We start from the raw sequence: 25,358 nt of genomic DNA, 5'->3' as shown, positions 1-25,358 counted from the left end.
TGATGCAATTTCAAGCTTTGGTCTTACCTTTGTGGAGTCCACTATTAAATCTGTCATGCAGCTTTATATTGATAATTAGAAAATAATTACGTCACAAGTTAAATTATTGTAAAGGCAGTTTATACAGCGTAATTTAATGACAAGAGTTCACTTTCATATCTACACAATGCAGAACTTTTAATGTGATTAACCTGCTCCACCTACACCAACTACAGCATTTCTCAGACTTCTTTTTGACTATGGTGTAATCACAGTGGTGAACATGACATAAAACAACAACTGCACTTACTCCTGTAACGTGTTTGCAACAATGAAATTTAAATATCTGTCACATATTCATTTAAATAAATGGCTCATCATCATGCGCATTCATCTTTATTAATAGCTGGCTAATAGGCCAGACCATTAACTGAATAGGATCGTTTTACATATATGAAACCTGTTAACAGGTATAGCTGTTCATGCCAATACCAACTTGATAGCCTAAAGCAAATTACATGAACAGGACCTGCCTAATATCTCTTAAGACAAATAAGCATAGTGTCTATAACAATACATGCTTGATTGCCCAGATCATTACATCTGAATGGTGCCTTTTAGTAACCATAGTTCTTCACCAATACCAGTTTAATACCTCAAATAATTACACATATGTGAGGCGTCACAGTGTTGCAGTGGGTCGCACGATCGCCTCACAGCAAGAAGGTTGCTGGTTCGAGCCTCAACTGGGTCAGTTGGCATTTCTGTGTGGAGTTTGCATGTTCTCCCTGTGTTCGCGTGCATTTCCTCCGGATGCTCTGGTTTTCACAAAGTCCATACACATGCGGTGTGTGTGAATGAGTGTGCATGTTTCCCAGTAACGGGTTGCAGCTGGAAGGGCATCCGCTGTGTAAAGCATGTGCTGCTGGATAAATTGGCAGTTCATTCCACTATGGTGACCCCTGATTAATAAAAGGACTAAGCTATAAAGAAAATGAATGAATATATGAGTAATATCACACGAGTATCAGTTTCTGTATTTCTATTTGTTGTAATGGCCAGTTGATAATGCAATAAAAAATTAATAAATAAATTTTAAAAAAGTAGTGCGATGTGGCTCTCGAGAACGATTGTCCCTCTACCTTTTGTTTCAATCCCCTGAGAACTTTGGTCATCTTCAGAACGCAAATGAAGACACTTTAGATGAAATCAGAGAGCTCCCTCATCTGTCATAGACAGCAAGAGTCCAGAGATGCTCAAAGGTTTTGACAGTGGTTTTTCTGGAAAAGTAACCAAAAACATTGTCAAAACCTGTGACGTGGCTTTAGTGGTTCAATTGTAATCGAGTTCCAAGAACATTTTGAGTGCCAGAAAATGTTGAAAAAAAGCAGCCATGCCCAAAGTAGGAGCTGTTGAACCATGTAGTGGCTGCTTCTTGACCCTATAGCCTATTCTCTTCATTTGCATTCAGCAGAAGAAACTCAAACAGGTAGTAAGGGTAAATGAAATATTATTACTGAAGATATTGCTAAAGAATGGCAGAAAACGTGGAACACAGCTAATAAGAGATGACAATTCATTTGAAACAATAAGAAACACTATATAGGCCTATAAAGTTGTAAAAATAGAAAAGAAAATAAGGGGTCATAATTATGAGGATGAGATTTGGATTCAGATATTAATAGGAAGTAATGTGTTGTAGACATGCAAGTCATCATGAACTGGATTAAAATAAGTTTCTCAAAATTGTCTTAAAATGTTTAGATTAAAAACTTTGATCAACTTTAAATACTAAAGTGTGTGTTTGTGAGAGAGATCTAATCTATTTTAATTTTTATTAATATTTTTTATTTTATCAATCTTTTTATTTTTATTAATCTATTTTTATTTTATTTATTTCTGTGTTTTTTCTGTATTATATTTTATATCCATATTTGTTTGCACTACTGTCTTGTTTGTACGTATGCAATATGAATGTACAGTTATTTGTCATGCCCATAAAGCACCTAAAATGTGAAATGTGAGAGAGAGAGAGAGAGAGAGAGAGAGAGAGAGAGAGAGCAGAAATAGTATAGAGTGAAAACAAGGGAGAAATGTATCAATAAGTCATGACTGCAACAGTAAGTGGCAAAAAAGCTATAAAAAAAGACTTTTATTTTGGCGTGGTGTGTGACGTCATCAGGTGGCGCCGCTTCAGCGCTTTGATTCAACTGGAGAAAGGTTTGTGTTTTTAAATGTTTACGGATATAACCCGATTTAATTAAAGTTTCAGGTTTTTCATCCGATGCTAAATTATGTACCTGCTGTTGGAAATATTATTTTAACCCTTTATACAGTGTACCCAGATAGCACACATGCGTCGCAGAGACGTCTGCTGGACATCCGCGGTTTCATCTGGGAGACGTCTTATTTAGGTCGTTTGCTCATCGGGAAAACGTCGTATAGACGTCCTTGTCAGACATTCAAACAACGTCTATGCGATGCATCGCAGATGTTCATTACTAGAATGTTATATCTGTGAGACATCTTATTTATGTAGCATAGACGTCGTTTTTTTATTATTTTTATTTAGACATCCCCTCATGAAAACGGCTATAAATAACAGTTGCAGTTACACTGATTATACATCCGTCTACACATAGATGATAAGCTCAAGTATTTTTCACTCAAAATGAAATGACACAACGGCTAAGGAATCATTTGTAGAATTTTATTATTCAATCATGCATTCATTCATTCAATCATTCATTTTCTTTTCGGCTTGATCCCTTTATTAATCTGGGGTCGCCACAGGTATGCAACACCAATCTATCCAGCATATGTTTTACGCGGATGCCCTTTCAGCCGCAACCCATCACTGGGAAATGTATTATATTATATTATATTATATTATATTATATTATATTATATAAAATTATTTTATATGATATTATTTATATTAAATTATATTATATTATATTACAATATTTTATATTAAATTAGATTATTTTATATTATATTACAATATTTTATATTAAATTAGATTATTTTATATTAGATTATTTTATAATTTATATTATATTGTATTATATTATATTAGAATATATTATATTATTTCATGTTATATTATATTACATTATTTTATACTATATTGTATTATATTAGAATATATTATTTAATATTATAATATATTATTTTATATTATATATTTATAATATTATTTTATATTATATTAGAATATATTATATTATTTTATATTATATATTTTATTATTTTATATTATATTAGAATATATTATATTATATAATTTTATTTTATACATTAAATTATATTATTTAATATTATATTATATTAGAATTTATTATAATTTATATTTTTCAGAACCAAACAAAACACATTTAAAGTTAAAGTCGCTTAAGAGTCCATTCTTTCTGGGGCCAAGCGGAGGAAGTCTTTAAAATGTTTTCTGTTTCTGCCTTGTTGAAGACGGAAGCACGGGGTTCCTCAGCTGCACCTGTTAAAGAATAAAAAAAGTTATTTTACCAACCAAAATTAATACACACCATCACAATTATTGCATTTGATTGCATAATAATAATAATAATTAAAAATCTAATAAGAAGAAGAAGAAGGAAAAAGGATATGATTGTCTAAAAATTCGTTTTTCAGCCTTCACCTCCGAGTGCTCTTAATTTTTTTCATGACCACATTTGTTTAGTGTTGTTATCGTATTATTATTATTACTATTATTATTATTTGTTATATATTTGTTGTCATATATTCTCTATGTATTTATGAATATGTTTTGTTTATTCGTTCACCTGTCGGGATTTACAGAGGTCAAGCATCGCGTGTCGCATAGGAAGCATGTGTGCTTGAATATAAATCTCATTTTTGACCATATTGCATTGATTTTCCTAATTTATTCGTTTGCTGGAAATTAGAACTGAATTTAGAAACTGCTTTGAAAATTATTTGATCGTAATAAACAAACTTAAGAACCACACAAGATTATTGCGATTTTGCGACTATGCTTGCGAATGTTCGCTGAAACGAGAAACAAATCGCTGGACGATATAACGGCAATTCTGTGTTTTAATTCTGAAATTACATTTAACTGTCTCATTTGTCCAATGATTTTGAGAAACCCCAGGGTGGTTGTAAAGTAAAATGCAGTGGAGTAGCCACTACATTACAATAAGCATTTTATCTTTATAAATATCCACACAGTGTCTCTTTCTTCAAGCATTTTTCTGAACAAAGTTCACAAAGTAAAATGCCCATCAGACGCGCGATTTCAGTGCTGAAAATAGATTTAGAAAGCATGTCCTTGTTCAAACGACATAAATCAAAATGGAACTATGCTGGCACGATGGATGATTTTGTTTTTACAGGAAAATCAATTTAAAAAAATAAGCCAATCTACTGTTTTATGTTTGGTTATGCAGTTAATAATAAGACATTACTCTTGAATATTTATTTTTTAACAGTTTGTGTTTTGTCTGTTTGGTTTAGCTGAATATAAGCGGTCTTCACTTCTCAATCCTTAATTGCTATTCGTTCATCTTGTTTAATTTATAGATAACTGATACAAATTATAATAAATGAAACACCTTCTTAAAAAAACTTTTTTTTCAATAGAAATAATAAATTATAAAAAATAATTACCTATAATAAACTGACAAATTGCAAATCAAACAAAAAAAACAGCATTTTTTTATTTAATAGTATTTTAAATCATATACATTTTTTATCATTAAATCAAGCTGAACAATCTATGTATTTTGTTAATGATCTGTTAACACCAGTTTCAACACTATTTTAGCCTACTTTTGATTGGTTGCTGTTAATTTCCAGTGATTTTGAAATAATACTTAGATTGTAAATATTTTTAGACTTTGCTATCCGATAATGATTCACCGTTCTCATGTAATCAATATAATATTCTTCAGATGTTACTCTCAAATAAATGAAAACATTGCTTCAAAGAATTAATGTTAAATAGAGGTGCAAAAGCTTAAGTCCGCCTATTTATTATAAGATAACCACAACGTCCTCATAAAATAAATAAAAAAAAGAACACCAACAACAGTACTTGCATTAGTATGTACTTGGACAAGTGGTCAAATTCGAGGAACCGACTCTTTTGTGTTCGAAACTTCATCATTGCGCAAGTGCGCATGGTTTCCTAAAGAGCATCACAGTGAGCACGTGGAACTTCGTCGCCGCCAGTCCCCGCAGGAAAACTGAGGTACGTAGTCTGATTCATTGTTATGGATATGTGTGGTCAGTAATATATTTATTCCGTTTTGTTTTAGTAAATTTAATAAGGTAATAACTTTATTTAAACGAACAAAGCTAGGTTTAAACATGTTGCGATGACTGACTGAGCATCAAGTGGATTAATAGTGCCTTTTCAATTACGAAGAATCTGTTCTTTAAATTTCTTAGAGATCATACGACAAATTGGATGTAAAAGAATGCATATTGTAAAAGTGCACATATACAGTAGGGCTGGGAGATTAATTAATAACCTATCCATAACCGAAATAATTCCCCACGTGGTGATTCTAACACCAATGCTTAGGTTCCACATTTTTACCTCAGCAAAGCTCAAGCGATCGCAGGCATTGTGATTAATATTCAGAGGCATTACAGATCATTAAAAGCAATAGTTTGTTTTATTTTTGATTGTTGTATGACCTAATGTGTCAAGCATTACCCACGTTTCTTCAGCGTATATTAATAATCAAATCGACTGATATTTTTTTATGTTTTCCAATTAGCACATAACATGTATATAGCTCTCTTTTCGTAAAGTGAAGCGCACACATTTTTTCACATTATGATGTACTTTTTACGCTTTATTATTATTTCCTAATTTCCAAGATATACAAGTTTTTAAACTGAAAGTAAAACAAAAACTGATATGTAAAAATTAAATGAATTGAAATAAATAAATGCAATTTGATTAAGTACAAAAGATAATACTTTGAAAATAACAATGATTCAATATTTGAAAAGGAAGTGAAGTGTTAAATTAATCAAGGTTTTGATGTAATGTTTAATCGCCCAGCCCTATACAAGAATCAACAGTTCTAAAACACTCTTGTGTATTAAACATAATTTTACAATATTTGAACAGCATGTGCTAGCTCATATAAGCTTATAAAGATGTAATGACAGTTCCATCTTTAAAATGATTGCCTAAACTGTTCATTGTAAGACATTTGACGTACCTATCACAAGTGTCCCAATATTTGTGTTTTTTAGTCCTCTTTTTTTCTCCTCCACACCAGTTGAGCTGTTTGGCTACTGGAACGAACACTTTGGAGCAAATACGCCATAACTCTAAATTTTTAGAGTTTGTCCTCCTCTGATGGATAACCTCTTTATCTTAAAAATAAAAGATGATATTAAATCTTTACAGTGCATTATGGCCCAGTTTTACAGACAGGGATGAGCCTAATTCTTAATGTAAGATGTTAAAACTACTTTTATAAAAATGCATGTGAAAAAATTCAAGAAAACAATACTGGAGTGCATCTTATAACAGAACGATGGCAATGAGATTTTGTAAGGTATGTTAGTGCAAATTAAGTGTTGTCTGTGAAACCGGCCATGTAATAGACATGATTTACTTCACAACAGCTGTAAAATCCTAAATATTCGTACCATCTTTTCCATCATTGGATTTTCGGCTAATTGCCTTTTCCAGTTGTTCAAGGTCTTCCATTGTTTCAATAGGAAAGATGTAATCCTCAATGTCCACCACCATTTGAACACTTGGCCGAAGCAAGAGACTGGACCACTGAAGTTAGATGGTTAATCTTCATGTCCAGCTCATTAAGCTTCTCCAATATTGCCCTCTGCACAGCTCAACACAGTAGGTAGGTCCTTGCAAGCAAATTTTTTTAATACTTCAGTTTATGGTTACCTCAACATTATCTAATGTTAATCTACAGTATATTCACATTAAAGTTTTTTAAAAATGTTAGAATTATAAGACTGTCATAATTATTAGTCACAATTTACACATGATATTTAATTAGCTTTTGCAATCAATTTGATTTTAAATGCAAAGATTAGTTTTAACATGTTAATTGTTAACATTGGTGTAAGTGGAGTAATTCACAGCTTCACATGTATAAAACATAATAATAATTATTCATGAGAAGTAACTGTCTATTAAAAAATACAAATGACTTACTCTTTGCTCTAGCCTGGTGGGTACTTGAGGTTTTCAGTTCAGAGGTTGTGACTTCTAAGGGATTGTACTGAAAATGTAACATTACCATGTTATTAATTACACACTAATTTGCTGTGTTTGCTCTAATGAAGGTTGTTGTACCCCAATAGCTCAATGTGTGGTCCCCAAAGCATCCTCTTGCTCATTTCCATCAGACATGCTCACTGGAAAAGCTGGTGTTGAGAAAGGTCAAGTTGGTAAGTTGTATTTTTTGTATGTATGTATATATACAATATATACAAAATATATAAAAATATGTATATATACAAAAAAAAAAAAAAAAAAAAAAAAAAATATATATATATATATATATATATATATATATATATATATATATATATATATATAAATATATATAATTGCAATAAATGTGTTTAGGATTTTCTCTGTATAATTTAATAATTTTTTTTATTTTTGTTAATTGTAATGTTTTAATCAAGCATATATAAGTATTTAGGTGACCAAACTCTTACTTTAATGGATATAATTGTTTAATAAAACTCTTTAACTCTATAAACATTTGTTTATTTAACCAAAATATATACTCTATTCACTGAAAAATAGATAACATTATTCATATTCAAAAGGGGTTTACTCGTATATGCTGAGCAATTTTTATATATATATATATGTGTGTATACACACGTGTGTGTGTGTGTAAACATATCTGTAACTATTTGTAATTTCAATAGTTGAAACTAAATATAAGAAGCAGCCCAGCCATATTTGCAATATTTCAAATTGTATATTGCATATATATATATATATATATATATATATATATATATATATATATATATATATATATATATATATATTTTTTTCTTTTTTTTTTTTTTTTGTAAAATCCAAATAGGAACTTGTTTGACATATATTTAATTTGCATATATCTAAATGCAACAGATTCCAATATGGGCATGATCTTTCTTGACATTAAGATGGTACTTTTTCTACTGTTATAACTAAATTGTGTTCTCTTGTTTGTTATTTAGCTTTAGTTTTACAGTCTGGTCTAACATACAGCTTTAGGTTTACAGTCTGGACATTTCTTTTACAATACAGCCAAATGAAATGCTGAAGTATTTACCTGAAGTGAGACAAACAACTTATGTGGTGCTCTGTCTCGTTTGAAATGCCTGAGCATAGAAAACGTGTCCTCTGTTGGGTTGTACAGAAAATGTTGAAGTAGTGTGAGTATGTGCACCAATTGTCCTTCTGATTTCTTATTTAAAATACTGATTGATTTATTATTATACATTTCATTTTTTTACCTTGATTTTTCAGGTTGAGGTTTATCCCAAGTGTCCTGTGGCTCCACTTCCTGGCAGAACCTCACAGGTACTTCTGGAGATAGAACTGCAATTATTTTCTTTGGAATTATGAAAAGTTAGACGACATTTTCAATTTCAAATACCTGGTTCAATGAAGATTCAGTCTTTAAAGAGGCATGCAATTTTGGACAGAATAAGCACATCATGGAACATACAGTTTGTGCATAATTATTATGCAAGTCAATATCTGGTCATATATTTATTCTATTGACAGGGAGTCATGGTTTTTGCTGGTACTAACAATAAATAGATTAAAATGTAAGAATATGAGAGATGGACTTAAATGAACTCTGATAACTTACTGCCAGATTCTGGAACATAATATATTTTAAGAGTTACAAGAGGAAGTGGTGCTGGTCCTTCTAGATCAGTTCTCAACCTATACCTACAATGGTCTCGGTCTATTTCAGCTTGTGGTTATTTTTCAGTGGGTACACTTAGACACATTGTATCCAATTGTGTCATTCATCGTATCATTCTTTGACACAAGCTGACACATTGTACTTGCTGGTAACTCTAGGGTTCCTGATGCTTTTAAACCTAACTGTTCTAATGATCAATCAGAGGAATTTTTCAAGATGGATGGAAACTTAACTTAAAATAAACACTAAAAACTAAAAACCGATACAAATGGCATGGTGCATGTCCTTTTAGCTCCTAACCTATGCCTATAAATGTCTCAGTGTATTTTGCAACACTCCTGCTTGTGATTATTTTTACGTGGGTACAATTGATACATTAAGTCAAATTTTGTCGTTTTGACACAGAAGCTGACACATTGTATTTGTGTTGGCACTGGCGAGCTGGGTTTCATAATGATTTAAACCTAACTATTCACCTTAATTATTGCAATCTTATTTCAGAATAATATTTTCTTCTCAGCCATTTTTTGTGACTTCAATCTTCCTATGAGCGTTTCTCACCTCAATTAAAAAAAGAACTAGTGTTGCATTTTCTCCTAGCCATGTAATATATATTTTTTGTTTTTAATTGTGGGTTAAATCTGTTTCTTTTTTTTTGGGACCATAAAAATATATTTATATAATTTAAATATAATATAAATATATATTTTTAATCAATGTACACACAGCCCCTCATATTGACAGCAAAACAGATTTTAATTTTTTTTTATTTTTTTTTTATTTTTGCAGATTTATTAAAAATTAAAAACTGAAATATCACATGGTCCTAAGTATTCAGACCATTTGCTCAGTATTTAGTAGAAGCACTCTTTTGATGTAATACAGTCATGAGTCTTTTTGGGAAAGATGCAACAAGTTTTTCACACCTGGATTTTGGGACCCTATATATATTTCTATATTTTCACCTAAAGTGGACATTTTTCTCTAGCTTCTGTGTGTATGTTCAGTAAATCCACTTTTAGGGCAAATAATATGTTATTTTCATAGACTTTAAAGTGAAATAAATTAACACAAACATAGGGTCCTGAGAAAAATGTAAATTTTAGAACAAAAATTCAGACGACACGAGATTTTTGCATCTGAACTCTTTATATATATATATATATATATATATGTACATATATATATATATATATATATATATATATATATATATATATATATATATATATATATGTATGTATGTATGTATGTATGTATGTATATATATATATATATATGTATGTATGTATGTATGTATATATATATATATATATATATATATATATATATATATATATATATATATATATATACATACATACATACATACATACATACATACATACATACACGTGTGTGTATATACATATACAGTTGAAGTCAGAATTATTAGCCCCCCCCTTGAATTTTTCTTCTTTTTTCTTTTGGAGAAAGTATAATTTGTTTTATTTTGGCTACAATAAAAGCAGTTATTTTTTAAACACCATTTTAAGGACAAAATTAATAGCCCTTTAAGCTATTTTTTTTCTTGAATGTCTACAGAACAAACTATTGTTATACAATAACTTGACTAATTACCCCAACCTGCCTAGTTAACCTAATTAACCTAGTTAAGCCTTTAAATGTCACTTTAAGCTGTATAGAAGTGTCTTGAAATATATCTAGTCAAATATTATTTACCGTCATCATGGCAAAAATAAAATAAATCAGTTATTAGAGATGAGTTATTAAAATTATTATGTTTAGAAATGTGTTGAAAAAATATCTCTGTTAAATAGTAATTGGGAAAAAAATAAACAGGGGGGCGAATAATTCAGGGGCTAATAATTCTGACTTCAACTGTATATATACATATAAATACAGGGCTTGACATTAACTTTTCATCACCAAAAGCCCTGTTTGTTTGTTAATGTCAAGCCCTGTATGTGTATATACAGTTGAAGTCAGAATTATAAGCCCCCCTGAATTATTTGCCCCCGTTTATTTTTCTCCCCAGTTTCTATTTAATGGAGAGATTTTTTTCCACACATTTCTAAACATAATAGTTTTAATAACTCATCTCTGTTTACTGAGTTATTTTATCTTTGCCATGATGACAGTCCATAATATTTGACGGGATATCAAGACACTTCTATATAGCTTAAAGTGACATTTAAAGGCTTATCTAGGTTAATTTGATTAACTAGGCAGGTTAGGGTAATTAGGCAAGTTATTGTATAGTGATGGTTTGTTCTGTAGACTATCAGAAAAATATAGATTAAAGGGGCTAATAATTTTGTCCTCATAGTGGTTTTTAAAAAAATTAATAACTGCTTTTATTGTAGCTGAAATAAAACAAATAATACTTTTTTCTAGTAGAAAAAACATCAGACGTACTGTGAAAATTTCCTGAATCTGTTACAATTGAACAAAAATTCAAAGGGGGGCTAATAATTGCTAAATGCTAAATAATTGCTAATTGCTAAATATTTGCTAAATGATGTTTAACAGAACAAGGATTTTTTCACAGTATTTCATATAATATTTTTTCTTCTGATAAAAGTCATTAGTTTTTTTTGGGCTAATATATATATATATATATATATATATATATATATATATATATATATATATATATATATATATTTATATATATATATATATATATAACTTTGATTTTTTTTTAAACACGTTTAAGGTCAATCATATTAGCAATAAGCGGTAAGCTTTTTTTTTTTTTCAATTGTCTACAAAACATACCACTGTTATTCAATGACTTACCTAATTACCCTAATTGCCTAATTAACATAGTTAAGCCTTTGAATTGCAATTTAAGCTGACCACAAGTATAATCTATCTAGTAAACATGTATTGTAATAAAATCTGAATCTCAAAGTTTTTTTTTTCAGCATCATTAAAAATTCCTGTATAAGATGCTTTAAGAAAAGGAATGTATTCATATTTATTGTTAGCTAAGATTGGAATAGGTTAAATGTAAAAAATATGATCAGAATATTACATTTAATTAAATTCAATTCAGCTTTATTTGTATAGCGCTTTTACAATGTAGATTGTGTCAAAGCAGCTTCACATAAGTGGTCATAGTAGCTGGATCAGGGTAGTTCAGTTTTAGTGTTTAAGTTCAGTTCAGTTTTTACTTATAACAGTGTAGTAACTGTAGGTCTGTGATGCCTATTCAGACATCAAAAACTTGAACCAGCCTGTCCTGGTCTTTTGAGTTGTTATGAATGCTGTGAGATTACAGCTATTACAGTTTGTAGTATTCATGAAGAGCCAGTTACCTTGACACGTGGAGAAGGTCTCAAAACAGGCCTGCTGTTGCTTTTCCGCAATCTGTTGGTGGTCATGAACAAATGCTGTTAAAACTGATTTATAGATGTTATATCTCACATAAACATATTACTTTTTACTACACAGATTTTTAAAGCTTAGGTGTTGTTGCTTCTAATTAGCAAATTAAAGTTATTTGTGGCTATTCCTTAGAATGTAATCTTCAAGCTATGATTGTACATTTGATACATTTGAAACTAAATATACCTGATATTAAAATGGGATTGTGATGTGAAAACTAATGCTGAATTCAAGATTATAATTAAATATATTTATCTTTGTTACTTAAAAATACTAAATGTTGCTGTTCTTTTGCTTTTGAATTTACATTTAAAAGCAACGTGTACTTTGGCAACTTACTTGGGATTTTTTTTTTGCAGATATTTCAGATTCAGAGATATTGGAAGTGTACCAAGATTGTATTCATTTTTGGGAAATCTTGTCAAAAGATGCTGAAAGAAACAAAGTATGTAACTAAATTCATGAAAGTATTAGTCTATGGAACATCACAAATTATTGATTTTATTCTTTGTGTAATGTTTATTTACAATGTGTCTCATCCTGCTTACCCAACTCATGTGGAATTCTGGCCTGATGCTTGGTCCAACCTTTTTCTGGTTGTGGTGCCTCCATCAACCGGACACTCTTCAATATCCTGTCTATCTTTTTGTATAGAGGCTACCATGAGTGACCCTCTGAGTACTAAAACTTTGCTACAGATCCGGTACTTTCTTCATGAAGGAGCTCCACCAAGAGGTACATTTTTGTTTTTTTAAAACTGCAAGAACCTAGGCCCCCATAACGTTGAATAATTAAATTTGAGTTGTTTTTGTGCAAATACACAAACTACATTTTGTGCAAAATTATTATGCAAGTTAATATTTAGATTGTATTTTTAAGCACATTTTACCAATTCCAAACATCAATCTTAACCACTAGTATTTTTGTATTAATCATTTATAATTGTTATATAATTGTCCGTCAAGACTGGAAGTGAAAAAAGTACAATGTAAGTCACACTGTATTTCATTAGTCAGTTAGTTGAATTTAAGTTCTCTACATGTCAACTAATTTTCAGAAGATTATAAGCAGACTGTTAAGTTGGGGTTAGGGTTAGTGTAAGTTGACATGTACTTGCAAAGTTTCTTATAGCCAGTTAAATGTCTGTTGAAGGAGCAGTATCAACAGATACTGAGCAGACAGTCTACTAATACTTAAATGGACCATCAAAATAAAGAGTTACCTAATGCAAGAACTTGTGTAAAGAAATTCAAAATTGTAATGAAAAAGTAATGACTATATAAACATTTTTGAACCATTGTTTTCGGACTTATCATTTTATGTAGCATTTTATTAATTTTATTATTTATTTAATTAGCATTGCATCCTTTTTAATAATTGTCAATTTTAATAACTTGCTAAATAATAGTACACATTTAAATAAAGCGTTTTTCACTTCTTGCCTTCGTATAAAAATATATATTGGTTATAGTTGTGAGTGAAGTTTGGAATTTACAAAATGCTCTTGAATAAATATCATCTTGCATGATGATTATACACACTGCACTATACAGTATATATTAAAATAAAAAAAGGTAAAAAAAAAAATTGGTATAGGGAATTATTTTGTGTGTAAAAGTGGAACTGAAACAAAATAACTGCCGCAAGGGACTAGGAAAGCTTTTGCCTCAATGTTCTCAATTTTGCAGAGCTGGACTGGTCCTGAGATGACATCAACTTGGTAGATGCCAAGTGCGGAGGATGGAAGGGGATAGTCAAAAAAGAGTTCATGTTTGCTGAAGGTAGTGTAGGTCACGTAAATGTCATCATTTTCTGAAAATATGTTTTCTAGCTTTGAAACCTTTCCATTAATGTAGACAAAACGGTTTGCCTGGTCCAATTTCAGAGTGTATGACTCTGTTTGTAGTTCTTTGAACTGTGAAGCTCCAACAAATGACTCCGGTAGAGGGCCAGCAGCATGCGGTTTTCTGAGCACTGGTGCCTTGTTTTTGTCTCTTTTTTTGTTACAGGTGTGCAGTTCTGAGAACCTTCTCACGACTTGACTTAACGGACATGAAGGTTTTCGTAGAAGTTTCTTCAGCTTGTTAAGGTGATTCTCGTAAATGAACGCACTGAAATTGTCAAGGACACCATGGTGTTTTGCATCTTCTGCCAGATGGACAAGACAGTGGACGTTATAAGACAGAAATTTTGGACCGTATAGCTGTCCAAAGTGTGTCACAAACAGTCGGAGAATATCATTGGCATAGTCAATGTGATCACCAATTAGGCTGTCATTGCAAAGGATGAAGATTCCCACAAAAAGCAGCAGGAAGTTTTTGTATGCTTCAGTGGTGAGCAGGTCTTTTAGCATCACAGGGCCTGTGTACAGTAAGAATTGCCTAAACTCAGTTGCCTTCCATCGATCTATTTCTCTGACTGCTCTTGGTTTGCGTGCAAATTCTACAGGCACGTTCTTCTGGGCACTGACTAACCGTTCTGACAGCACAGATGCTTGAAATCCTGACAGCCTGCAAGTTAGAGGGCCCAGTCGAAGCCAAAGGTGTAGAAGCCGCCTCATGACACCAAGGCACACAAGGTGCATGTAGTCAAGGGGGAATCCAGAAACCATGTCCAGGGAGGTTTCCTCCAGAGGTGAGGTGCCATGGTGGTGGTCTATGTCAGTCTTATTTCTAAAGCTCTCATCATTTCTTAGAGGCATGTCAGTTCTAGGAAATGTCATCCTGTTCTCCAGGTACACACCATCCTGTATGCACTTTTCACATCCATGGTAACCTGCATGGCCTTTCACTTTTTTCAGAAATGCACGTGCAGGTGCATCACAGATCATAGAGGTAAGCTTGACTGTTAACTTCAGTCCTTCAAATTCAAATCCATTTCCTAACTCTTTGATTTCAGAGATAAAGTCTTTGAGGTATTCGTCCAGGGAGCTTGGTTTGCTGTCACCACAAAATAACCCTATTGTTACAGGCTCCTCCTGCACCAAGTTTTGTACTTTGCCAAGAATGGGCCAGAATTGAGTTGATGAACTTTTGTATAAAGGAAGACCATCAATGCTCACCTGGAGCTTCAAATCTGTTGTGTTCCTCAAAATGTCCTTGTTGTCATAGAGGACCCCTGAAATGGATTCCAGTAAACCAAAATGGTAGTACTGGCCACCAGCTTTATTTTGCATTTGTTTTTTTGAACGCACTGTTCCTAATAACGTCCTTGCATCTTTAGGAAGACTCAGATTATGATTTCGAAGGATGCTGAGTAAGGAATTTAGTGCCACGTGTGTTATTTTGTTTTCTGTTGCCCAACTTGCCAAGTCGTCGTTAAGAGAACTTGAATGCAATTCAGTATCTGCATCAGAGTCCGACTCTGAGTCAGATAGACTAATGAATGATGCACTTGCCATGATGTTGCTGCATTCAGGTGCATCAACATAAGACAAACAGTCCATGAAGTCAGTATCATCTTCAACAGTGCTGCTTGTATCTGTGCCATCATACTCATCCCTCAACGGTGATGCTGATAACATATCCATTGATTGAAGCTGTTTGTCCACCTTGGCTTTGGCTTTTCTTCGCAGTGTCCAGTAAGACTGTTTTTTGCAATCCATGGCTCTGAGATATTAACACACAAAAAAATGCATTGCCCTAACGTGCAAAGCCAACTACATACAGTGCTTTTCAAATGCAGTATTTGTAGATCCTTACATCACATACTCTGGATATAGCTTTTACATGTAATTGAACTCATTATAAAATTTAAGCTTGTTAAATTAAATGGAGATTAATAGATGATAGACAACCAGAATATGCAATGTTATGGATCCCCAAGATTGGAATTTGGAACTACTTTCTTAAAGACAAATTACACATACCTTATTATTGAGTGTGTGAGCTTTTGATGTAGTTGTCAGGAAAACTCTGTAATTAGAAAAGAGATAAATTGGTAAGGTCAGTTTCGTCGTTCTTATAATGCCTAGAAATAATATAACAAAGCTAAATAAATGTGTAATCACTTTTATGGAGTAAAATTTGTTTAAATAAGAACTAAACTCCTTAAGAATGCCTATATTCTGCTATTCTTTAAAATTAAAAGTTTTTTTTTTGTTTTTTATCTTGCCCAAAATTTAAAGTTACAGTTATGCTAGAAATTACAATTTTATTACCATTTACTCACCATTCACTTTTTTTAACCTGTATGATGTTATTTTTTAGGTTGATTACAAAAAACGATAGTTTGAAGAAAGCTGGAAAATTGTAACCATTGCCTTCGTTTGTATTTGTTTTCCTGCCATAGAAATCTATGGTTACAGGTTTTCAGCTTTTTTCAAAATAACTTTTTCTGTGTCCAACAAAAAAATGTAAACTTGAAATTTGAGAGAGAGTAAATACTGAGTTAATTTTCATTTCTTGGTGAACCCTTTACTGCAGGAGACAAATTGTTATCATAACAAAATTTGAAGGAAGTTAAGATCAACCTATTTATTTATTTATTTATTTTTATTATTTTTTACTAAGATATGGGTTGAGTTGTGGGGTTTGAAACCAGAGGTCTAGGGAGGGTTATGTATTCTAAACTATGCAGATAAAAAAAATCTCCTAACAATTGTTACTAATGTTATTCTTAATATAAGTCATGGAAGATTGTTCTATATTCAAAGATTTGTTACTGTTCGCTGATCTTGAGGAAAGTTCCCAGGAGATTTATTTGTTTAATGTTTTAGGCGAATGGCTACAGGATAATATATTTAATTTAATTTGGATTTAATTTGATATTTAAATCGTTGACACTGTTTTATATAATAGAACTTAAATGGCTCGAGAGTAGTTTATGATCATGACTTTAAAGCATATCCTTATCAACAGGTGGCAGTAATACGCCTTTCTATAAATCTGTATGCCAAACGCCAATGTTAAGAAGATTAACCACTTCCACGAGCTTCACGCCACGGCTTTTTACAGGTAAAGTAATTTACTTTTTGTTTCATGGCATATTTATCCTACATAGTAAATGTGTGCGGTCCTAACGTGAGGTAATGTTAAAGCAGGGAATGCGGTATTGCGGAGAAAATTATATATTTTATAGGTAAACGCAGTGTTCGTAAAAATTGTTGAATGGGAAAATGGTAAATGCTGATCACGCTTATATTATAAGCCGTTTTCATCTGTATTTGGCGCTGATCACTAGTTTTTCCACTAACAAAAATATTTTAATATGTTGAAATGACTTGTCAAAACTAACATTTATAAGCTTGCTTTTGAAAGTTGTGCAAACTTTGCAGGACCCTACTCCTTCGAGCGAGTCTGTAATCATGGCATGTTAATAAAGACCGTAGTTTCGTCCTTAAGCATTCAACAGCGTTCACGCGTTACTTTTCTCATCGCTGTTGGACCAAACAAATCAGTATTTTCCCGCTCCGGCCTGCAGTTGGGCCACGTCATTTCGATTATTTACCATGGTTTACTATAGATAAACAAGTAAATACATATTTAATAAAAATGGTTGATGTAGTTATGCCATCGTAATCATAGTTTTTCTGTTTTTAATAGATACGCATTTTAAGCTTTTCAGGTAACGTTAAGTACTTTTTAATAAATGCGCTAATAATCATGGTTTTACGGTACAAAAAAATCCTTGAATGGATGGCACATAAGTAATCTTGTGTCGGAAGGCTGACATTTAACGTTAATAAAACTAATACTTACCAACAACCGACAAATGAACCAAGCTTTACCGAATAAACAATGGAAAAAAACGTAAATATGTAAACAAACGAATAACCACGAATGAACAAGATCGAACAGGATTGTATGTACAAATTAATGTATTTACAGAATATTCTTAAGCTAAAAAGCCAACTATTGTAATAAATAAATAAATAAATAAATAAATAAATAAACGTTGAGGATGCTCTCTGTCATCTGTTTGCTAACTGCCGTTGGTGATGTGACGTAATCGCCTCACTACGTGTCACCCTCTTCCAGACTTGAGCAGGGTAACAGAAATGTCCTGTATAATATAAATGTCTAAATTGTTAGAAATTAATTAATTTGTTAAATATATGTATTTTTATTTAATCCTATTATTAATATTATTATTAGTGGTTCAAGTGTGAAGCGCTGAAACCCTAATGTTTTTGTTGTTTTGTATTATTCCTGTTTTCAACATTATTATTATTATTATTATTATTATGGCCTAGTTTTTCACTAATGAATAATCTGTCCATAAAAAAACTACATGCCATACACCACATTCTCTACGTATTTCTTTACTACTGTTAACTCTTCAGCTGTTCTGTCACATTTTTGGTAGTGTGAAAAGTCATCACTCACTGTACATAATATTAGAATGTCATTATTGCAATGACCCTTGAAACGTGCTACAGTGAGTACAAAACTATTACATTTACCAAATAAATGTTCAGGTTTTTTTCTCGTAATGTTAAGTGGACATTCTTCAAAAGCAGTATTAATTATTTATTTGTGTGTAATATAAAAGGTTATTGTTTTATGTGATTTGTTTATCTTTAATATCCAAATAATTTGAATAATTTTAGGGGTGCAAATTTCCGATATCAGGAAAAATATTATTTGTTGATTGTATTATTATTTTTTTCAGGTGTTTTTGATTAAGTTTCTTAAGTATGTTTCCCCTATCATTGGTAATGTTGTGAATGCATAAAAAGTACTAAATTCCTACATTTAATTCATGGAAACATTAATTAATGAACGGTCATGTACTAGAGAGTTGATTTTAATTTTTTGAATTAGCGTATATTAACATAAAAATATATCCTTACCTGTCTCATGCAGAATTCTGTTCTGATGTTGAGCTGTGGTCCCTTCATCCAGACGCTCTTCGAAAACCAGTCTCTTTCACAGACATCAGGTACTTTTTTTTTGTGTGTGTGTGTGTGTGATTTAGTATCACGTGATAACTTGCTACATAATGTCATATTCAATGTGCAATATAAGGCTTAAAATGTTACAGTTAAGGGTATGAAAATTTCTTGAACTAGAGCTGCAGAGTTGGATGAAATAATCAATTTATTTTTTTTGGGCTTATATTAAAGATTGTGTGTGTGTGTGTGTGTGTGTGTGTGTGTGTGTGTGTGTGTGTGTGTGTGTGTGTGTGTGTGTGTGTAACATTTGGAAATAATTAAAATAAATATAGACTAAATCAAGACTAAACATATCTGTAAAAATTTAAAAAACTGTGCTTTTTTGTTGTTGAATCAAATGTAAGAACTCTGAACCAAAAATGTTATATGTCTCCATATAGTATGTTCATAGTAAATATCAGAGATAACAAAAGTACATGCATACTTAAGTACAAGTTCTCCTGTTAAAAATGTCAGGTAAAATTTGAAGTATTGATTATACTTTTGTAAAGTATAAAAAGTAAAAAAAAAAAAAAAAAGTAAAGAAGGATGGCCTCAAACATGTACACAAGTTAAAAGATTCTAATAACCTGTTTTAGTTTCATGCTTGTAAATATATTGCACATCATATATACATTTATACAAAAAAAAAAAAAAAAACTTGCATTACATTTTTAAAATTTTTTACCTGATAATGCCTATTTTCAGCAGGAAAGTAGCCAAATACTAAAGCTCTGCAATCCCAATAGCACTTAAAATGTTGCTCCATTGTCTTGGCACAAACTCACAACCATCAGCTGCCAGTCATGTTCTTACACTCTTAAATTTAACACTTAATTTAGTCTGAAACATTTTTTTCTTTTGCTTTAAATTTCACTATTTTTTTCTTCTTTTTTTGCATTTACCCTCCTATTGACTTATGGGTCAAATAACGCCAACATTTTAACAGCAGAAAACAAATACCCTAAACCAGGGATCACTAAAGTTGCAGTCTGTTCTGTAATGTTACGCAGAGTCAGTTTTTTTTTTTTTGCACATTATTTTGACAATACAAGGCTTTCCCAGTTTTTATGATGCACACAAAGATTCTCTTTTCTGGCTATGCTACATGCTTTTTAATATTAAGCCATTTTCTTTAAACCATAAATGTATATTTTCCTGCCATGGGTTTATTAATAAACAATCCCTCGCCTGAACTTGCCGCGAGAGAGATTGATTATTGAAAGCACATAATCAGCAAAGAAAAATCATATACTCGTACACAATCTTTAAAATAATTACATTTTTAAAAATTTGCAAATATATAAGTGAGATTTGTGATACAATTACACTAAAGCAATCCTTAAATCCTTTCCTCTGAGCAAAATAAATCATCCATCTGTATAGTAGAGTAGTGGAGATACAAACAAAAATGTAATTTGTATATTTTTCTTGGAAAAAATGTATTTTTGAAACTAATTTAGTTTGCTATATTTTTTTACTTAATTTTTATGATTCTTTGTTCAGTTATTAATAAACAAGAATAATGAATAACATTTGAGTTCATGCGCTTCCAAACAAGTCCGCTATAAACACTTTCCGCTATAAACACCTTAATATTTTAGAAGTTTGTTCAACCAATAATTGATCTTATCCAGCCGTGTCCCACCCATAAGCAAGCTGTAAATATGCATGCAGCCTATTTTTTGATTACCTGACCAGCGCATTAACAGCAGCACCCACTGATATAACCAAGAAATTATGAGCTCCAAATTTGCACAGTGTTGTCATCCACGTGACTGAACTCGTCGTGAAGATGGGGGAAAATTAAACATGCTAGACTTGCTGCGACGATGTCGTGAAGGGTCGCAGACATGGTATCGGTTGAACTATGCCACATTTCACGAGAAGAAACGATTGAATCTTGTCACGACGCCCATTTGTCGTTTCCGATTCCCTGCGACACCCTACGTCAAGAAAATCGTGCCTAAATCGTGTAATCTGAAAGGGGCTTAAGTCAAGAATACAGCATTTGTAACTATTTATTAATTGATACTAACAGTTATTAATGTAGAGTTCATGCTTAAAGTAAATTCATTAAACTCATGTTTAATAAATGATTCATGGTGTAGTGTTACCAAATATCCTGCTTCAACATTTATGAATACTGTCTTGCTAAAAAAGCTTCCACACTTATTCAGGTACATTTTAGCATTAAAAATGCACCCTTTACTGTAGTCAAAAAAAGAGTGTTGACCACTGAGTAAACACTGATGAAATGCTACACACTGATGAGGGAAAACATGAACATTCAGTTTGTGATGAAGATATGGTTGTTTCTTTGTGATTAAATAGATTTGAAGACTTAAATATAAATTTCCTGGTTTATTTTTTGAAGTTTAATGAAGCCAACCCAATTTTGACCCAAAGGACAAACAGTGAAGACAGAATTCTAGGCAACATAATCAAACAGCAGCAGATTTTAGCAGTTCCCTTGATTTAAGTGTTTGTTTTTTCAGAGTACTGTGGATATTTTACATTTATTATATCTATTCAATGCAAAAAGCAGCATACAATGGTGTAGGTTTCCCTTTAACAGTTACATCCTACTGTTTCTACTGTAGCATAAATGTGGCTAGAATAAAAGATGAAAAAAATTATGTATTCCCTTTTTTCCATGCCCTAAAAAATATTGGAATCAGAATACAGAACTGATAAGAACCCGTTTCGCTAAAATTAAGATGATACCCAATCCTGCACAGGTGCGATTACAACCTTTAAAACTTTTTAAATTATCTTTTTTACCGTGTGATAAATTCTTGATCCTTTGAATTATAATCGCATGCGTAAAAATACACGTACAGTAATTTCGATGTTCTAAAATATTTAAACTTTTAAAATCAACAGTGTATATATGTATAATGCTAAAACTGTAAGAGTGTAAATTTAGAAAGTGGGAATTAATCAGAAATCAAGGAAATAAATTATATTTTTTGTTCAGAAAATTGCACATTTATTTTGTAGTTTTAGATTAAAAGATCAGAGAAAGCATGTACAGTACATACACAGTAGCTGAAAAAGGACAATTTCTCAAGCATTTAAAAGCCAGGTTTAACTGGTAATGTGCTTCATTTACCTATGATCTGATTGACCTAAATGGATCCGGTGTAATTGGCTTCAGTCATATTTCTGTCACCGTCTCCATCTTTCTTAGCCATCCTTGAATTTCTCATGCTAAACTTCATACATGCAGTACGTGATCATAGGTTAGGAAAGCAGGCACGGCACGCATGTATGCTATACCAAAAAGATAAATTGATGAATCAGCAAGGGGCTCAAATTGGGTAATGACAAGTAACATGAATCATGTCACAAAACACATCAAGACAAAAGTAACAAACCTGTTTTACATGTGTAATGAGTAGAAAGTACAGGTATTTGTAAAAATGTAAAGCGTAAAAGTAAAAATTTGTCAAAATAATTAAGTACTGATACCTAACAAATCTACTTAAGTACAGTAACAAACTATTTGTATTTCATTTCTTTTTCTCATTTTTTAGTTGTGCCATTTTTTTGCGTCTATGCTTTAAAAGAGACAAAATGAAAATTGTAGCCTTTGTTTTCTATGCTTTTTGCAACATAATTTGCCCAGATAACTGCTGTAAATCTCAGCTTATGTCCATTGAGGTTTAAGGAATTTTGGATGGAGAGATTTCCATACTGAATCTCACTGTGTTTTTCAAGTTCTCTGATCTCGGCAGAAGTGAATTATAGACAATGGCCCCCTAGACATGGCCTTGCTACAGAAGCTCTGCTCATAACTATGATGCAGCCCAAATAAGTTTTGTAATACAGACTTTCATATCACAGTTTACACTTTAGGCCATGTACATTTTGTAAATTTGTTTATTAAAAATAATAATAATAATAATTATAATAATAATTAGTTTTACTGCAATCACCTTGGTTTATTAATTTGTTTTAATAATGTTTTTCATACAGACCCTTTACTGTATTAAGCTGCATAACCTGTTTAGATAAAAAAAAAAAAAAAACTCAAATGTCAATCTTACAGATTTTGAATGTGGTTTTAGTACTTGGCTGCATTGAATATTTGCTTATGACTAGTAAACAATACAGTAAGTTTGTGTAGAAACTCTTATTACCAGAATGTATATTGTTACAGTCCGTCTATAATAATTTTTTTGTCTATTTATCAGGGTCCAGTGACTACTTTTGGGGGGTCTGCAAACTTCCAATGAGGACCATTGACCAATTGAAAAGGATTCACTCAAGGAGGGATTAAATGCCACCATCTCACCCCAATACCTTGGAAATTATGGGTCAATTATTGGGTGATGGCTTTTCCACCACCAAAACGCTTGTAAATAGTTGCCTAAAACACATGAATAGTTAATTGTTTTAGGCTGGAACCGTTTATTTTAATTTCTAATAATACATTTTAAAATATAATTGTATAAAATGCCATGTTGTTTTATGTATTGTAAATAAACAAGTCATTCAGCACCATTTCAGTAAGTAACTAATGTCAAGCAGTTGTGACTGTTGCGCATAATTATTGTGATGCTGTATAAAGTAATATCAAAGGTGACAACATACTTGCCACACAATTTTTATATCAATTGACATGACAAAAGTGCAGTTGAGGCATGACAATGTCAAAGTTGCATCAACAGCAGCTTGTAAATGGGATGATTTTGAATTAAAACTTTCTTGAAATTATTATAATTATTTTAATTGGTGTCAATGATCCCTTTGATGCAAATTCGAGTGACTATTTACCTCACAATCGCATAACATGTTGTATTTGGTTATGACAAATGGGGAAAGTCAAAATTTGTCAGCAACTTGTACAAACTGTTCTGCTTGATTTTGAATTATCTGCAGATTAATTTGGGCATGCATTCATGGCAGCTTGGTGTATGTTTCAATCATGGCTATCAGCTTTTACAACAGTACTGCAAAATAAATTCTCAACATCTGAAGTGGATCTTAAATGGAAGTTCTTTTCTACTTAACTTCATTTTAAAAAAAGTGTGTTAAGTCATGTTTATCAATTTGATTTATTTAGCACATCTGTACATACAATACAAACACCAAATACATCTGTGCACGGTCGTATATTATATGTGTTCACTGGCCAATGTTGTGGATAATTTTGTAAGACTTTTTTTCTCTCTTGTAAATAATAGTATTTTATTGTCTATCACAATGATCATTTAAAATAATCTTTTCATTTGCAACAATGTATAAACTGCCAAAGGTTAGTGAATTTTGTGAGGCAGTATAAATTGAATTTAGTTTGTATAGTGCATTTTCTTAAAAGGCTTTTTCCTTTTCATTATCAAGGTTTGTTTGTTAATTAATTTAGCAATTGTTGGTTTTGGCTTATTCACTTGAGGTTTAATTATTTTGAGCAAAATATGAAAAAGGGTTGTCTGTGTAGTACATCACTTTTTTAAATCCATGGCATGGGTCAGCTTTAAATGGCAATTTTTTTTAATCACCCTTAACCGAATTGTTACTCAAATTATTAAGCTTGTATATTGGACTTGAAATGGCAACTATATATATATATATATATATATATATATATATATATATATATATATATATATATATATATATGTGTGTGTATGTATCTATATGTATATGCTTTTAGCAAAATAACACTGTCGGCCAATAAAAAGCAGGTAAGAGTACTGCTGTTCTTTATTTATTTATTTTTTTGCATATACATTACTCAACCTATCGATAGATCATGAAATCTAACAAAAACAAAACTCTAAAAAAAAGATATAAGGCTGTGTGCATGATGGGTCCAAAATGTGTTCGTGTGTTTGGATGTGTGTGTGCTGTACTGCATTTTTATTTCTTATGAAAATAAATTAAATTATTAAAAAAAGTTTCAATAGTTATTAATTCTGTGAACATATACAGTTTTCATTATTCTAACTAAAGAAGCAGTGCATAAAATAAACTGGCAGTACTAGACAGTACTAAAACCGGCATAAAAAAATAATCAAGCTTAAAATTTGAACGTCATGAATGCTAAATACATTATCAGTGACATTGCCTTAAACCCCATGCGTCGTGACATCTCTGACAGTAAACTAATTTGACACATCGACATTTCCTCATTCTAGTTCAAGCTGCTATGGTCGCGTCTGTTGTCAGCTTGCCTCGGTAAT

The 25,358-nt window shown here is 31.5% G+C and overlaps 3 protein-coding genes, 1 long non-coding RNA gene and 1 other non-coding gene across 8 annotated transcripts in view; 2 read left to right on the top strand and 3 right to left on the bottom strand.

The window, feature by feature from the left end:
* Positions 1-25,358, bottom strand: part of znf1086 (zinc finger protein 1086) — an 893,143-nt gene that overhangs the window by 427,833 nt on the left and 439,952 nt on the right. The window lies entirely within an intron of this gene.
* The window catches only part of si:dkey-220a11.5, a 765,979-nt gene that overhangs the window by 708,438 nt on the left and 32,183 nt on the right, over positions 1-25,358 (bottom strand). The window lies entirely within an intron of this gene.
* The window catches only part of LOC110437783 (uncharacterized), a 36,755-nt gene continuing 13,571 nt past the window's right edge, over positions 2,175-25,358 (top strand). Inside the window, exon 1 of the mRNA XM_088650958.1 lies at positions 2,175-2,316. The gene's annotated coding sequence lies outside the window, so the exon portion shown is untranslated. The remainder of the gene's footprint in view (positions 2,317-25,358) is intronic.
* On the bottom strand, positions 7,168-18,279 carry LOC147845218 (uncharacterized). 2 transcript variants are annotated; one of them, XR_015943084.1, is made up of 9 exons: positions 17,993-18,279; positions 16,162-16,207; positions 12,842-15,901; positions 12,633-12,724; positions 12,224-12,275; positions 8,479-8,551; positions 8,295-8,365; positions 7,310-7,380; positions 7,168-7,235 (listed from the first exon to the last, which is right to left on the bottom strand). XR_015943084.1 is itself a non-coding variant. In XM_088650888.1 (2 exons), exon 2 carries the CDS (start codon positions 15,895-15,897, stop codon positions 13,894-13,896), a length of 2,004 nt encoding a protein of 667 aa, XP_088507014.1. In that variant the 5' UTR covers positions 15,898-15,901; positions 16,162-16,241; the 3' UTR covers positions 13,755-13,893. The 2 variants fall into 2 exon arrangements, 1 of the variants encoding a protein (XP_088507014.1); XM_088650888.1 differs by lacking the exons at positions 7,168-7,235; positions 7,310-7,380; positions 8,295-8,365; ... (2 more) ...; positions 12,633-12,724; positions 17,993-18,279 and having other exon boundaries at positions 13,755-15,901; positions 16,162-16,241.
* On the top strand, positions 17,202-24,152 carry zgc:194207. Its single transcript, NR_120359.1, is given in 3 exon segments — positions 17,202-17,248; positions 19,100-19,175; positions 23,367-24,152. It is a non-coding gene; the product is annotated as a zgc:194207 (long non-coding RNA).

The sequence above is a fragment of the Danio rerio genome, chromosome 4 (assembly GCF_052040795.2).
Source record: "Danio rerio strain M-AB ecotype USA chromosome 4, GRCz13ab, whole genome shotgun sequence".
Classification (NCBI taxonomy): domain Eukaryota; kingdom Metazoa; phylum Chordata; class Actinopteri; order Cypriniformes; family Danionidae; genus Danio; species Danio rerio.
The sequence above is the reverse complement of the archived record's forward strand: the minus strand, read 5'-3'. Positions and strand labels throughout refer to the sequence as shown.

Excerpts from the sequence above, each read along its gene's own strand:
- LOC147845218 (XM_088650888.1), bottom strand. The coding sequence starts at position 15,897 with ATGGATTGCAAAAAACAGTCTTACTGGACACTGCGAAGAAAAGCCAAA.